At 30.2% G+C, this 14718-nt stretch overlaps 1 protein-coding gene across 1 annotated transcript in view; it reads right to left on the bottom strand.

The window, feature by feature from the left end:
* ClC-a (chloride channel protein 2) overlaps positions 1 to 10432 on the bottom strand; it is a 54529-nt gene extending 44097 nt beyond the window's left edge. The window contains exons 1-2 of the mRNA XM_088228014.1: positions 10338 to 10432; positions 10056 to 10261 (exon numbers count right to left, since the gene is read on the bottom strand). Of these exons, the coding sequence (XP_088084140.1) occupies positions 10056 to 10121 (66 nt within the window). The 5' untranslated portion in view covers positions 10122 to 10261; positions 10338 to 10432. The remainder of the gene's footprint in view (positions 1 to 10055; positions 10262 to 10337) is intronic.
* Positions 10433 to 14718: the final 4286 nt, after the last annotated feature.

The following is a 14718-nucleotide window of genomic DNA, read 5'->3' as shown; positions in this document are numbered from 1 at the left end:
ACTTGAAAAACGCGACATGTTTGGCATTGATAGTTGTGACGTCAAGATTCGTGACGGCGTTCTAAAAAAAAAAAAAAAAATAACATGAATCGTGACGTATTAGCGGCGTGACCAATACAATGACCATTTTGCGGGAATTCAAAATTATAAATTAAAAAATATTTTTCATGATACTAAAAAATAACAAAAAACTTTTTTTACTGGGCAGTATTTCATAGACTTTTATTATTTTTAAAATGTAAAAAAAAGTCATATTTTCCTATTCTGTGGAACAATAATCACGGAGGATCTTTCAAAAGAACCACAAAAGCAGGGAAATCCTTTAAAGCTTTTTAGGAACCAACTTTGAAGAACCGTGCGATTGATCAATACTAGTTTGCGAGATTTTTAATTCATAAGAAGTAATTATCATTCTTAGAGCGTGGTTACTAATCACAAGACGTGAAAGGCTTAATAATATGAGGGTGCATCTACTGTGCACAGTTGTAACTTACATCAGATTCAGAACAGAAAGTAAGATGAAGTAGCATTGTAGTACTATGTTTGATAATTTACTAAGTTATAGTAGGGCCAATTGAATAGGTCACATTTGACACTTCATCAAAACTCAACAACATAACCTTGTAAGGGCGGTAATAAAATATTATTTATTTTTTCGACTTTAGAACTGCACAATTGCTTAACTTTTTTCAATTGCGATTACATATTTATTGTAATAACGACAAAAGAAGGTAATTTTACGATTTACTTTCACTAATAAACCATTCTAAACATAATAAACTTTTTCTGTTCTAAACGTCGTTACAATGTTCCATCAGTGAACCCTTTTTCTTTTTAAACACTAGGGATGTTACCCAGAAAAATCGAATATTGATAATTTTGTTAAATTATATACTTATCTTATTTTGTTCCTTAAATTTACGATAGAAAGTACTAATGGGACAGGGATTTGACTTATGGTTTTAAAAATAAAATTACAGTACCTATAAGTACTTTTTCATAGTAATTGAATTCAATTCACATATATTATGTTTGAAGTCCGAATCGATTCATTAACTTTAATCGATGTTTTTAAGCAGGTCACCTCACTATGAAGCTAAAACCGACAAACGTCGAATGTGACCTATTAAATTGGCCCTACTATAGTCCATACGATCTTAAGAACAATAGTCCTTAAAATATAGCTTGATTAAAATGTCAGCTACCAAACTAATGTCACTAGTGATGGTAAATACTGATCACGGATCATGTACCGATCAAATCGATTTTATCAGTTTTTTCATGCAAACATGAAACTCTGTTTCCGAAAATTGATATAAAAACGCAAATACAAGCCTATTATAGTGTGTTTAAGAGAATTTTTCACCAAAAAATAAGACATTTATACTTTTTTCATGAACAACAAATGAATTATTTTTTTATTCAATCGATTTTCATTGATCAATTTGTCAAATCTAAAACATTTTTGCAAAATGACGTAACCTTGTAAGAACGTCGTTAATAATTAGGTTTATTTTAGTTTTAAAGCTGATTTTATATAATTATGTTGGTTTATATGTCAAGCATTGTATTAAAAAAATAAATTAACATGCCAGATACGAATGATTTTTCGTGGGTCAATATAAATCACTCCTTAGACGTCACGATAAAGTTATGTCGTTACTTTTGCTGACAACTGTCATTCTAATCAAGCTATATTTTGAGGACTGTAATATAAAATATTTAATTTACAACACATGAAATATTCAAATCAAAGGGTCAAAAATCAAAAATATACAAATTCTTCAAAATAAGGCGATGAGGATTATACTCAAAAGAAATATATTCTAATGTAGAAAGAATGCAGAATGCACAAGAAATTGGCTCGCTCACAGTAAAGCAACAAATTAAATATAATGTAGCAATTTTTATACATAAAATAATTAAGAGGATTAATAAAATAAAAACAATAATAAAATTTAACCAACAATGTCATACATATAACGAAAAAAAAATGAAATTATAACGGACTCAGTATTGATGTAGACATTTTTAACTGCACGTTGCATTTGTACAGAAAATTTCTTCATGGGGTCGATTATTTGGGATAGTTGCTGAATGTGCATCTTGAGTGGTTTATGCTATATATGTGCCGCATGTAATGTATATGTTTGTGTATGTTTTATATGTGCGTTCATGTGTGTGCGTGGATGGCTCGGAGTGTACATTCAGTATTTTTATTTATTTTAATTTATTACCTCCATGGAAAACGCAAATGTCAACAATTATTCTTTTCTCACTTAAAATTCTTATTTATTTATTATTTTTTTGTCACATTTAATGTTAATATCTTTTAAATGTATGAAAACTTAGTCGGTCTTTTTATGTTAAAAAAATGTTGTTTTTAATACTTATTTTGAATGACTGTGTGTTTTCTAAATAAAATAAATATGAAACAAGGGGTAAAAAAAAGATAACATTACCAATGAGGAGAAAAACAGAATCTCAAAACTCATTGTACAAGGGATTGAAGCTGTACAACGAGTTACCTGAAGAAATAAAGAAAACAGAAAAAATCGAAATATTTAAAAATAATTGGAAAAAATATGTTATTCAGCAATTTTGATAAAAAAAATTGTAATATACTTAAAAGTTTATATTAGTTCTTAAGATGTTATGAACTAACTTAATAAAGCATAAATAAAATAAATACATAATTATATTGTTGCTCTCACAAAGCCGAGGCTTGTCTGCGGGTTACATTATGAATATATATTTTTTTTTATAAAAGGTAGATACAGAGTTTAATAAAAAAATAATAAGATATTTATTTGCGCACTTAAGATTCACTTGCTCTTTTTAATAAGTTTTTGATGATTTTTTTATGTTCATCAGCCTATACACCAGTGATAGGCCAGATCAGGGACGAAGGAGCATATGAAGCAAGTGAGGCTGAGCCGCACTAAGAAATCCTTGCTAGTCACCAGTACCTAATATGTATTTTAATTCGTATTATATCAACACATTATGAAGATAAAAAAATAGCAACCAATATAAAAATGCTCAAAGATGCCTACAAACATGGTCCGTACTGTGTCATTTACTATAGGTACCTACTTAACATTTACGCATATTACACTTATCCTTAAAATCTGAGCTTCATTAGAAATTTTGTATCAAAGACGCCACTGGGTAAGATATGAATTTCTTGCCCTATGCGCCACCAGGTTATGATAAATTTGCAGAATTTTCAATTGAATTCCTCGAATCGCACCAAAGCCAATTGTAATTAATCAATATTTGCTTGAAAATAGCAATGAATCACCGCGGTTATTTTTATTGGGTCAAATTGATAAATATTTATAGTCGTCTATCGTTAGAGATTACTCGAGCGAAATAACAATTCATAAACACAAGTGATTTTAATATTAATAATTCTAGTGCAGGACAATAACTGTATTTCAATAGAGCATTTTAAAGAGTTTGAACAATTTATGAGTGTCAATGAGAATAAAGGCCCGATTACAAATAATATTACTTACTTTTCTATTTATTTATTTAATAATTCATTCAAAATTACACTTGTTTAATCATAATTAACTTATTAAGACTTTTGAGGCTATGCCCGTGTCAAACCTTAATAAATAACAATAAAAAATACGTAGTAAAATTAATTATATTAAATTATAATGACATGTGATGCAATCTAGAAAAACAAGGTACCTATAAGTAATAAATAATAAAATTCCAAAGAATACAATGTAAAAAACAATAGTATCATTGAAATCAATAGAAAAATAATATAGCTTTATATATAATTCCTCTGTACGTGTGATGTCACCGAACTCCTAAACGGCTTAACCGATTTACGTGCGGTTTTCAGAGAAATATAGATCTTTGCGCTGTACATGTTCGTAGATATTAAAATCTTCAATCTAATATGTTTTAAAAAAGTAAGGAGCATAAATGTTTTATTCATCGATCTACCAGGGTTGCATTCGAGGAGAATGCATTTGCAAAAAAATGAAAAGATGTTGTTTTTTTGTGTATTAAAAAAGTTTGTTTTTAAATGTTTACAAAACATCATTTGTTTTTTTTTGTGGATCACAATAAGATTATTTCCTTAAATTCCTTATAATTTCTACCCATTTATTTATTTTTACTGGATTTTTGTAATACTAAAATAATATTAAATTCAACACATTATTTAAAATCGTATTCTTACATAAGTACACCCCTCTGTTGGCGAGAGGATCAGAGTTTGAAGTTTGCAAAAAGAATGCCATATTTGAAAAAATATAAAAAAATATAAAAAATATTTATATATATATATATATATATACATATATATATACTTGCGGACCCGACAGACGTTGTCCTGCCCGAAGGTTGGTTTGCCTGCTATTATCTTGGAAAAATATTTCATTTAAGTAGGAACCTAGGTACTTGTCTATGGTTGAATTCCAAAACATAAAATAAATATTTTTTCTTTTTATAGGAGAGACAACACCGCTTGCTTCTTAAATGCCTGCCCTTGCTGTAGGAACACATCGACAGTACCGTTTAGTGAGATTTCATTCACTGTTCTGTGGATCCTTGGCAGAGGGGAAAAGAATCCGATGTTAGTTTTATAATTTCGCACAGCAAAGACAGGATTGGTACGCAAGTTACGGCGAGGTACATTAAGGTTTATCTGAGCAAGGATATCATGGGCATCTATACAGTTAGATATTTATTTGTGCAAGAATATCAAACCAGCCAAAATCCTTCTGAATTTCAAACTAAAGATATGAAAGTACTCTAAGACGATCATAATAGTTAATTATGAAAGTATTTATTTATTTATTTTGTTCATTAACGCCCAAAAGGCATTTACAAAAAATAAAAATGAAAAACATGCTAACATACTAAATAATAAACAGAAATAATATGTGAAATTAGTTAAAAAGGATACAATAAAAAGTTTTACAAAGTAAAAAAAAAAAACAATAATAACAAAGGTATGCAAAAAAAAACAGTAAGCATATAAACAAAAAATGCAAAGATATAAGCTTATGAAATAAATTATGTAAAGCAAACAATAAATAAAGTGTTACGGTGAGCAAGAAAGACATTTTTAAGTTAAATTAATAAACAAGCAAGCATATATTATCACGAAAAAATAAGAAATAAAAATACGTATCTATGAAATGCGTATTTGCCAATACTACAATGCAATTTGATATAATAGTAAAAAATAAAAAACAAGTATATGGTAATAAAAATAAACAAGTAAGTATTTTTTTCATTTATGGAATTGAATTGTCAATAATAGTTTGACGAGCAACTACAAATAAACTTGATATTGTGGACTTATAAGATAGTAAAGAATTGGACACAATGTCTGCAGCCGTTGCATAAGTGTAACCTAACCTATGCAGTCTCGGTATCAATGAATTGTTTTGTTGGTTGGAAGAAGTACTGGAGCAATGAAACAATAAAGTACTCCTAGTGTTGGCAGCAGGTACTCTAAAATTAATCAATTCAAGTATTTTTGGTGCGTCAAAAAGAGAGTTTACAATTTTGTACAGTACAGTGATATCATTAATAGTTCTTCTTTCAGAAAGTGTTGTTAAGTTAAGCAGTGTTAATAAATGGTCATAATTCACATTTTGTATTGGAATGTTTAGTTTGTAGTTTATATATCGTAGAAATTTATGTTGAATGTTTTCTACATTATAAACATGAACATTATAGCAGGGTGACCATATTGATGAATTAAAATCTAAATTACTTCTTACAAGAGGACAGTATAATATTTTCAATGATCGGATGGACTTGAAATTTTTTATTTGATCCGATTCTAAATATTAACGATTTAAAAAATTTACATTGCACCGATTCAATCCGCGTTATATGAATATTATAATTAGGAGACCATATTATAGAATTAAATTCAAGCAAACTACGAACAAATGATTTGTACAATGTAATTGCAAATATGTTCAAATGGTAAAGAAATGAACTGCTAAGATTTTCGGTCAGGAGCCACCAGTGGCACCAACCACTACACTGCAAGGCGGACTTTCCCGATTTAATTTATTTCTTCTTTCAGTATTTTTATCCCAGTAGCCATTGAGTGGAGAACACTCCTCCCGGGATCTGGTGAAATTTCACACACAGAACTGTTCCTTCATCCGCCTGGGCACGGACAGCGTACAGAATTGTTATGTTAGTGTACCGTATGGTGATCTGTGTTCAGTAGATAGAATTATTGTGTCCGTCTAAAATTTTATTTGAACCTGATTGACCTATTCGAACATCACAAGTTAAGAAAGACTTCGGGGCCGCGATTACAAACGCTATCTTTATCAGTATATATCGAGACAGTACAATGTGAGACACTTGGGAAGAAACTTACCAAACAGTGGAAAAAGCGCTTTCCACAATTAAGGGTTATTTATACTCAAATCTTTTGACATTAAACGAAGAAAAGACGAAATTCAATAATAGTATGACAAAAAAAGGACAATCTAAGTGTGATAAATTAATAATACATAAATGCAATAAAACTGATCTAGATAGTGACAAATGCACATGTAACTTTATAAACAATGTGAAAAATATAATATATGTAGGAATCGAAATCGATTGTACTTTAGACTGGACAATTCACATAGATAATGTTTCAGCAAAAGTTAAAAAACTTGTTTATATATTTAATAAGGTAAGAAACATTCTTTACAAAAAAAAACTTTAAATCATGTATACTACTCAATGTGTCAAGGCATTATAGATTACAGAATATTTGCATGGGGTGGAGCCAGCAAAAGTGCTATGCACACCTTGAAAAAAGCACAAAACTATGTTCTCAAGGCTCTACTCGGGGTCCTTATCAGAACACCCACCACAGAGGTGTTTGAATGACTTCTCGTTCACACACATAAAAATAGTGGGAGTCAATATAATACAATCTATGAAACAAGATTTTAAAAAAGACAATTATTCGTGCCACCTAAAATGGCAACATCGTTTGGTCAGAGAAGTCATATGTACCTTGCTCCCAAAATTTACAACACTATACATATTGATTCAAAATTAAATATAAATTAACAGAAATTCAAATTATTTGTTAAAAAATGACTCTGGATTTGGGTCGCGAGAACTGCCTCGAGATGGTCACCCCACCAAAGAAGTAGTCTATTTGAACTCGGAATTGAACGTAGGTATGCAGCAAGCAGCCAGCCATAGAAAAGCAAAATGGAGATAACAACACTTTTGTAAAAATAATGAATAATCAAATCTACATAACAGTTTGAATGTTTTTGACTAAGACAAATGATATATAAATAATACACTAGTTTTTTTTATACTTCAAAAAAGTATCTGATTATGTATTTCAACAGTTTAAGTAGTAATTTCAAAGTACCGTGAGATTTTTCTAGAGCTGTGGGTGTTTTCTACAAATTGAGAAATGCCGTTTTCGAGTACAACACTAATTTTAGAAGGAGATTATCAGTTTTTTGTATGACAGCGACCTGGCTGTTTTTAGCAGAACATAGAATTGACCTTACTGCACCCGATAACGCCAATATCTATTTTTTTCAAAATTGTGGACTAGCTGCTTTCTGCAAACTACATTAAATTGTTGCATGTCTGCTATTTATAATTTTTGTTTATTTCCATATAGTGTTATTTATTATATTATATTTATTTATTATGTACTAGAACATAATAAAAAAATAATGTAAATGAATGGCTCAACACGGGTTATGCCCAGTGTTTATATGGAAAAGAAAAAATAAAAAGTTTTGTGTAAAATAAATACATGAAAAAAAAATATTTAAAAAAGTAAAATTTATTTTTATGAACACAAATGTGTATATTTGTATGAAAATTCAAAGTATCTTCGTCGGTAACCTGTAATTGAACATGTTTAGAGAAAAAAATGCATAAAATATTATATTTTAAAACTGAAAAATTAATTATACTTTGTAGATAAAATTTAAGATAAATATTAACTTTCTGTTGTAATACAGGCCCGGGTGATGCAATAATTGAAAATCAAAAAGAATATAATGTATTTGGAATAGTGTAACAATTATTTATCAAACCTCTTGGTTAAGTGTTACTAATTTCTTAAATAATTATTATTTTAAACAGAGACAGAAAAATACACTCAATATAATTCGATATTCAATATAATGTCGACATTGTCGATTGATCGTACACCTTTATTGCGGCGACTACAATATTAAAGTACGGCATTTGTTTCCTACACTTGGCTATCAATATTCACAGAACTTCATGGGCGAACAAACGTCAAAATTCTCTTCTTAAATTGCCAGTAGAATATATAATATTGTCTATAATAAATATTTTTTACATCCGTAAGTAATGTTTATACATTAATGATCTCAAAACTGTCATAAAATCTGAATCGCATCTTTCCAGATGACACCAAACTGTTTGCAAACCCCCTTTTATACTCTGGACAACTACTCCAGGATTTGAACCACATCAGTGAATGGACTAAAAACTGGCTAATCTCGCTAAACGCTGAAAATTGTACAGTTCTTCACATAGGCCAAAACAATCCTACATATACTTATCTTTTGGGTAGTGTCCAACTCAAACCCGTAAAGCATCAAAAAGGTATCGGCATAATCATATCAATGGATTTAAAATGGGAAGCTCACATCACATCTTTTGCCAAGAAAGCTAAGTCAATAATGTATTTTAATAAAAAGGCATTGCAAAACATTACTCCAGAGATGTTTCTTAAAATATACAAGACCAATAAAAGACCTTTATTAGAGTATGGATATTAAGTATGGAGTCCCTACTTCACTAAAGACATCGAGTTACTGGAAAAGGTCCAAAGATGTGCTACAAAAATCTCTAAATTACTCAAAAGGATGCCTTAGCACAGTAGATAAAAAGCACTAGAACTTACATAATTGGAAAAACGACGTAAGAGAGGGGACTTAATAGAAACTTACAAGATACTCAATAATTACTAAGACTGCCCCCTGCATGAAATGCATCAAATTAATCCCAACACTAATTTGCAGGGTCATAACTGGTCGCTGTATCGCCCTCAATTGCACCTCAATCCCAAGAAAAACTTCCTTTCCAGCAGGGTAGTTTCAGACTGGAATTAATTGCCAAGCCTAGTTCTCCATTCCATTAGGATCAACTAGTTCAAAAACCGTTTTGATGCTTTTTTGAAGGAAGAAGAACTTGGACAAAAAGCAGTACACGAGATATAGGCGCATCAGCAAAGGCTGTCTGCCTATAACGAATAATAATCATAATAATAAAATATATTGTCATTGTAAATGCCCACTGGGTGCATATATAATAAATAAAAACTACATTTAACTTTCTTTCATCCTTAATTTTCCAATTTTATATGAATCTCAATACCATATGTTATCAAAACGCCATTGAGAACTACTAATTTTGCCTCCTGCGATCAACGTGTATTTCTCAAGATTGATCTTAGTATACCATTCACCCTGGAGTGCTATTCTGAACCACTCTCGTGGCATGAGAAAACGGTTTTTATTGTGTATTTTGTATGTAAATACACGAGATAATATGGCCACGAGAACGTTTGGCATACCAGCCCTGCTCAAGGTCCTTATCCTCATTTCTACATCTTTCTCAGCATTTCCATTCCAGATAAAACACATTAATTCATACATTCATCCCCTTCACAAACCATGAAGTAGTTCCAATATCATAAATTGAAAATAATTATAGTTTGCTTATTATACTACACGTACATTGGCGGACTTATTATGAAATGCCAGTTTCATTAGAAAAATGTAGAATTGATAAATAATCACTGAGAAAATCGTAAATAAAGAATTTAAAAATATTTTGTGATCAAAGCATGTGACAAAAAATATTTAATGGAATGTTAATCCTGGCTATAATGTCCTTACTTGTCGAGTTTACCTTAAGATTTACGTGAGTATGTCATTTAACCTCTTATCAGTTATGATATGTTACATATCATATAAATACACACAATGTAAAGTAATAAAATTACAATAACAGTTCATAAAAGCATGATTATTTCAACTTACCAACGTGTTTTGATATCCTAAGCCGCTCTCCTCGTCCGACATTTCGTTGTGTGAGTGGGTCAGCATCTTGCTGGGGAAATACGCTAATTTCGAGTCTTCAAAACTTCACGTGATAACAATAACACCAATTTTTTTATCTCCAAAAAGTTTGGAGACGCGACCGACGCACGCACATTTGACGCCTCAGTGGCCCCGATGGCAGTTTCCTGTCAAGAAATCATAATAGATGTAATAATTCATAATTGACGTCGGTGCAATTTCATGCAAATCATATTATCATACGTTGAACAGTCACGGCAATTTGAAGAAAAGTCTAGCGTCTTGCCGTCAATGAAATTTAATGACAACTGACGTATGAAAATCCGGTTTAGCAGGACGAACAATGACGGAATGCATCAGTATGTTAAGATTTCTACATTATCGGGGTTAGTTGTACACTTCAAAAATCAAATTAATTTTATAATAATCGTATTTTTGTCAGCTGTGATAATGTTTGCTCAGTGGCCTTGTGTTTAGTCATTGTAAGTATGGGAAATAATTATATATTTATTATTTCTTGCATAATTGATTTTCTTTGCAAATACATTTTTTTCTACAATATTTACTGATAAATTAAATCTTTATGTGCACCTAAGAAAATTTATTGTTTTACCTTTAATTTAGAATAAAGTAAATGTAAGTATTGCTGAATATGTGCATCATTATAATATTTATACCAACCATGTTTTTAAATCTGACAGAATTTAAAGCAATAATAAAATAATTCATATTTTGTAAATTTTCTAGTGCATGCATTTTAACCCAATTTTAATATCGTGTTCAAATCATCTAACAAAATTATTTTTTGATGGAATACGGCCTGCGCACATAAATATTTTAAAAACACCATTCAACATAATAAATCTTTTTACCCATCATAATTTGAAATTGAATTTAAGAAAATAAATAAAATTGTAAAAGCTCGATGAATTTAGGATTAAAATTATATCAAAATTTTGTTTGAATCAATAAAACACATTTTCAAAATAGTTACCAGCTTTTGTAAAATTAAACATAAAACACCCCGGTAGCCGAAAAATAAAACTTAATATTCGAATAGAAATTAATATTTTCACACGCACCTGCACGATTGCCTGAAGTTGACGGCATTAAACTTTTTTCATAATCAGAAAAAAATTTATTTAAAAAAACCCCAAATTTATATAAAAAAAGACTTTCGAAACGTAAACAACTGACCAAAAATGAAAACATTTATTATTTGCTTGGATATTGCTCATAACTCACGTCAATCAACATTCTTAAAATATGAAACATAACTGAATTTCATTTTATTTTACATTACATACATTCATATACATTACATCGGTTCGAAAATTGAATCCTCCAATGAAGCATTTGTTGTCAGAATTGCATGACCAAATATAAGAATCAAAACTATAAATAGCGAGAAAAAAGTGGATGGCGGAGATAGTGAAAAAAAATGGATTGTGTCATTTGGCCCAACTAATTTTTAATTTCTGCTACAATACAATTGAGAATTATTAAATATATTAATTTGTTTTTTTAAACATGTTTTGCCGTTCAAACAATATTTAGGTATTTTGAGACAAATTAAGATACTCGTATATACACATATAGTATTTCAAAACAGTGGGTGATACGATTTTGTAATTTTTTTTTCTCATTTGTAAAAAAAGTTTACTATAGTGTCCTTGGTTTTATGGTTTTATTTTTCTTCTTCTTGTGCCCTACCAGGTTTCCGTGACATTGGCATTCATGAAATATTTCTTGAAAATGGTGTTTATACGCTAAAATATTTCATAGTCCCTGGACTGGTACCTGAAGCATAAGACCAATCATCTTACCTTTATGTAACAAAGATGATCGAGATACGCTGCAATAAGTGTACCTATACAGTGCCCTATGCACCATTAGTTAAAGAAAGGTAATGCCAATTATGAATTAAATAAACTTTAAAAATGCAGTCTGAAATGTGCATCAGTTAGACAAAAAACAGCCATTTGGTCGAAGACAGCATAAGTTTAAAGTTTAAAGCTAACCATACACAAGCATAAACGTATTTTATTTTATTTATAAGGGTTTAATATTATTTTTCTTCTTTGAATATGAATGTTTTTTTTATTGTGCATTTTTATCATTTTTTCTAATAATCGAATGTGTATTTCTTATCATTGGTTTCGATTATTATGAAAAAAAAAAGACCCTTTTTTTAAAAATTCCTGCATATAATGTAAGTATTAACGTATTCTAAAATATTTGCTTTTACAAATCACTAAGGTTTCACTTTTATTGAAGCAAACAACTGTTGTATTGGTTCCTCATGAGATTTGAACAAAAACAATATTTGAAGCAATATTATTTCAATACTTTTAGTTTGTCCAAATGTTTGTAGGCTAAGGATATGTTTAAACATAGGCAAAGTGGTGAATGTTACGCAGCGTGTAAAGTGGCCCCTTAAATCAGGCAATGGCAGGTCATAAACCCTGTAAATGCCTCGACTTCCTTATGCCTTTCTATAAAATGTTCTCCATCTCTATTGCAATTTGTCAATATAATTTAAATTTTTGTTACTGAAAATGAAGTTTATATAAGCCATTAAATTTATTCTTTTTAATTGATGATGCAAACGATTATAATTTATAAAATATTATGTACTAATTATAATTGTTATAAACGTACTTTTATAAGTATAACTTAAATACCCGATTTTAAAAACCCGGTAAGAACTTATTTTGACACACCGTAAAAGCTGGAGAACAATTTTTGTGGTGGCAGCACTGAGTGTCACATGGCAACGCTTAAGTTTACGGTATTTTTGTTCAGAAAGAAAATGGCCGGCCCAAGCCCCTACGGTTGCTCGGGCGTGCGGTGTTTTTAATCGCGTTTGTACGGTTTCGATGGTGATTTAATCGTTTTGAAAGGAAATTAATTTCGGGAATAGTAAACTGTGTTAAATTAATTTTTTCAGTGTTATGTGATGTGGTTGTTACAGTGAAAGTGTTTAATACGGGCTCATCCCTTTGTCCCGTCAGTGAAAATGGCCGAACACTAGTGTGAAGAATTAACCTCCATTAGAAATGTGTATAACGTGTTTATAGTTTAAAGATGAACCAAACTTTTGGGGAAACTTCTTTACCTAATCCATAACTCCCCTTTGGATTTACTTCATTCAAAATATCACTAAAGTAAGTTGATTTTTGTTTACAAACTTTATTTTACTCGTACGAACTTGGAAAGTAAGTCCGTGTTTAAAACTTGTTTTGAGTGAATTGTTTCTTGCAGTAACTTTTTTGTTAACTTAAATTCACGTTGTATTGATATTGAACGTATAGTTTATACAACTTTAGATTAGTTTAACAAGTTTCAGACAGTTTTTGAAGGACTTTTAAATTGTAAATATTGAGATCATAAGTTGTTGGTACTCAGATTGACATTCCATACCGATAATTTGAGAGTTTTTTTCGTGATCGCCCGGTTTAAGTACATGTTCTACCAAGTGTAATAATTTATCTGGCATTGTGGTTTTTATTATCTCAATTGATTTTGGTTTGGCTTTAATTTATAACGCGAGTTCACCGGAAAGTTTACCGGCATTCAATTCTACATATTATACCTCCAAAGTTTTGTCTAGTCACAATACAATACTAATTATTATAAAACAAAGGCATTCGTATATTTAACATTATTATTTATGACCATTGAAACGAAATAAAATCGAATTTCTGTCAGTAGCTAATTAAAACAACTTTTAAAACAAAATTTAAGAATAAATTTTAAATGATGCACCATAATACTTGCACAATTTTAAACACAATCGAAATATTTATGCACCCCATTCAAAACAACATAACCAATGTAAGAGTAATTCTACTCTTAACGTCGTAATTTTCGCACGGAATGGTAAATCTTTTAAATTGACAGTTGACAGTTATTATTGTCATATTGACGTTTATGTTTTATTTTTATTTTAAAGAATAAAAAGTGTATTTTTTACAGCTCTAAGTAATAGGGTGCCTACTCTCGAAACATATTTTTAAAGGTATGCTTTTGAAATTTACATTCGAAAAAAGTACCTTGTTCCTACATACCGAAGCATGCGAAAAAGAACAAACGTATTCTTGCCGCCAAATTTACCGTTTAGATTTTTCTATGCCGCAGCTTGAGGATTTTCAGTTTTATGATAGCGCTTAGGTTGCGTACTGTCTTACAAAATGGGTATTATTTACTCACTAATTCAGTATCCGAATCGCGTCACACGCGATCAAGTTACCCCGTAATGCCTGACACGATTTGTGAATGTTAAAATCATGAGAAATTTGAATACGAATGTCGGTGAAACTTGAGAACGACAATAATGAATATGTAGGAAGGTACCAAGTCAACTCTGGCTGACATTTAAGAATCATAATATTTATCACGGACGTTAGATTGTTATTTCATATTTATTCATATAGATAATAATACAATACTAAACTTATTCCCACCGTTTTTTTCAATGTAATAATACCACAACGCACTTTCGCTATGAAATCATTGTTTAATCGGCATTTATGATATGTAGGCGTTACACATTTACGCCTTTTTTATACAGTTTCACCATTGACATATTAATACACATTGACATGCCATGAGCCCTCAACTC

The sequence above is a fragment of the Micrasema longulum genome, unplaced genomic scaffold, assembly GCF_059751315.1.
Source record: "Micrasema longulum isolate JH-2025_06_02 unplaced genomic scaffold, ASM5975131v1 h1tg000554l, whole genome shotgun sequence".
Taxonomy (NCBI): domain Eukaryota; kingdom Metazoa; phylum Arthropoda; class Insecta; order Trichoptera; family Brachycentridae; genus Micrasema; species Micrasema longulum.
This window is presented reverse-complemented; position numbering and strand designations above follow the sequence as displayed.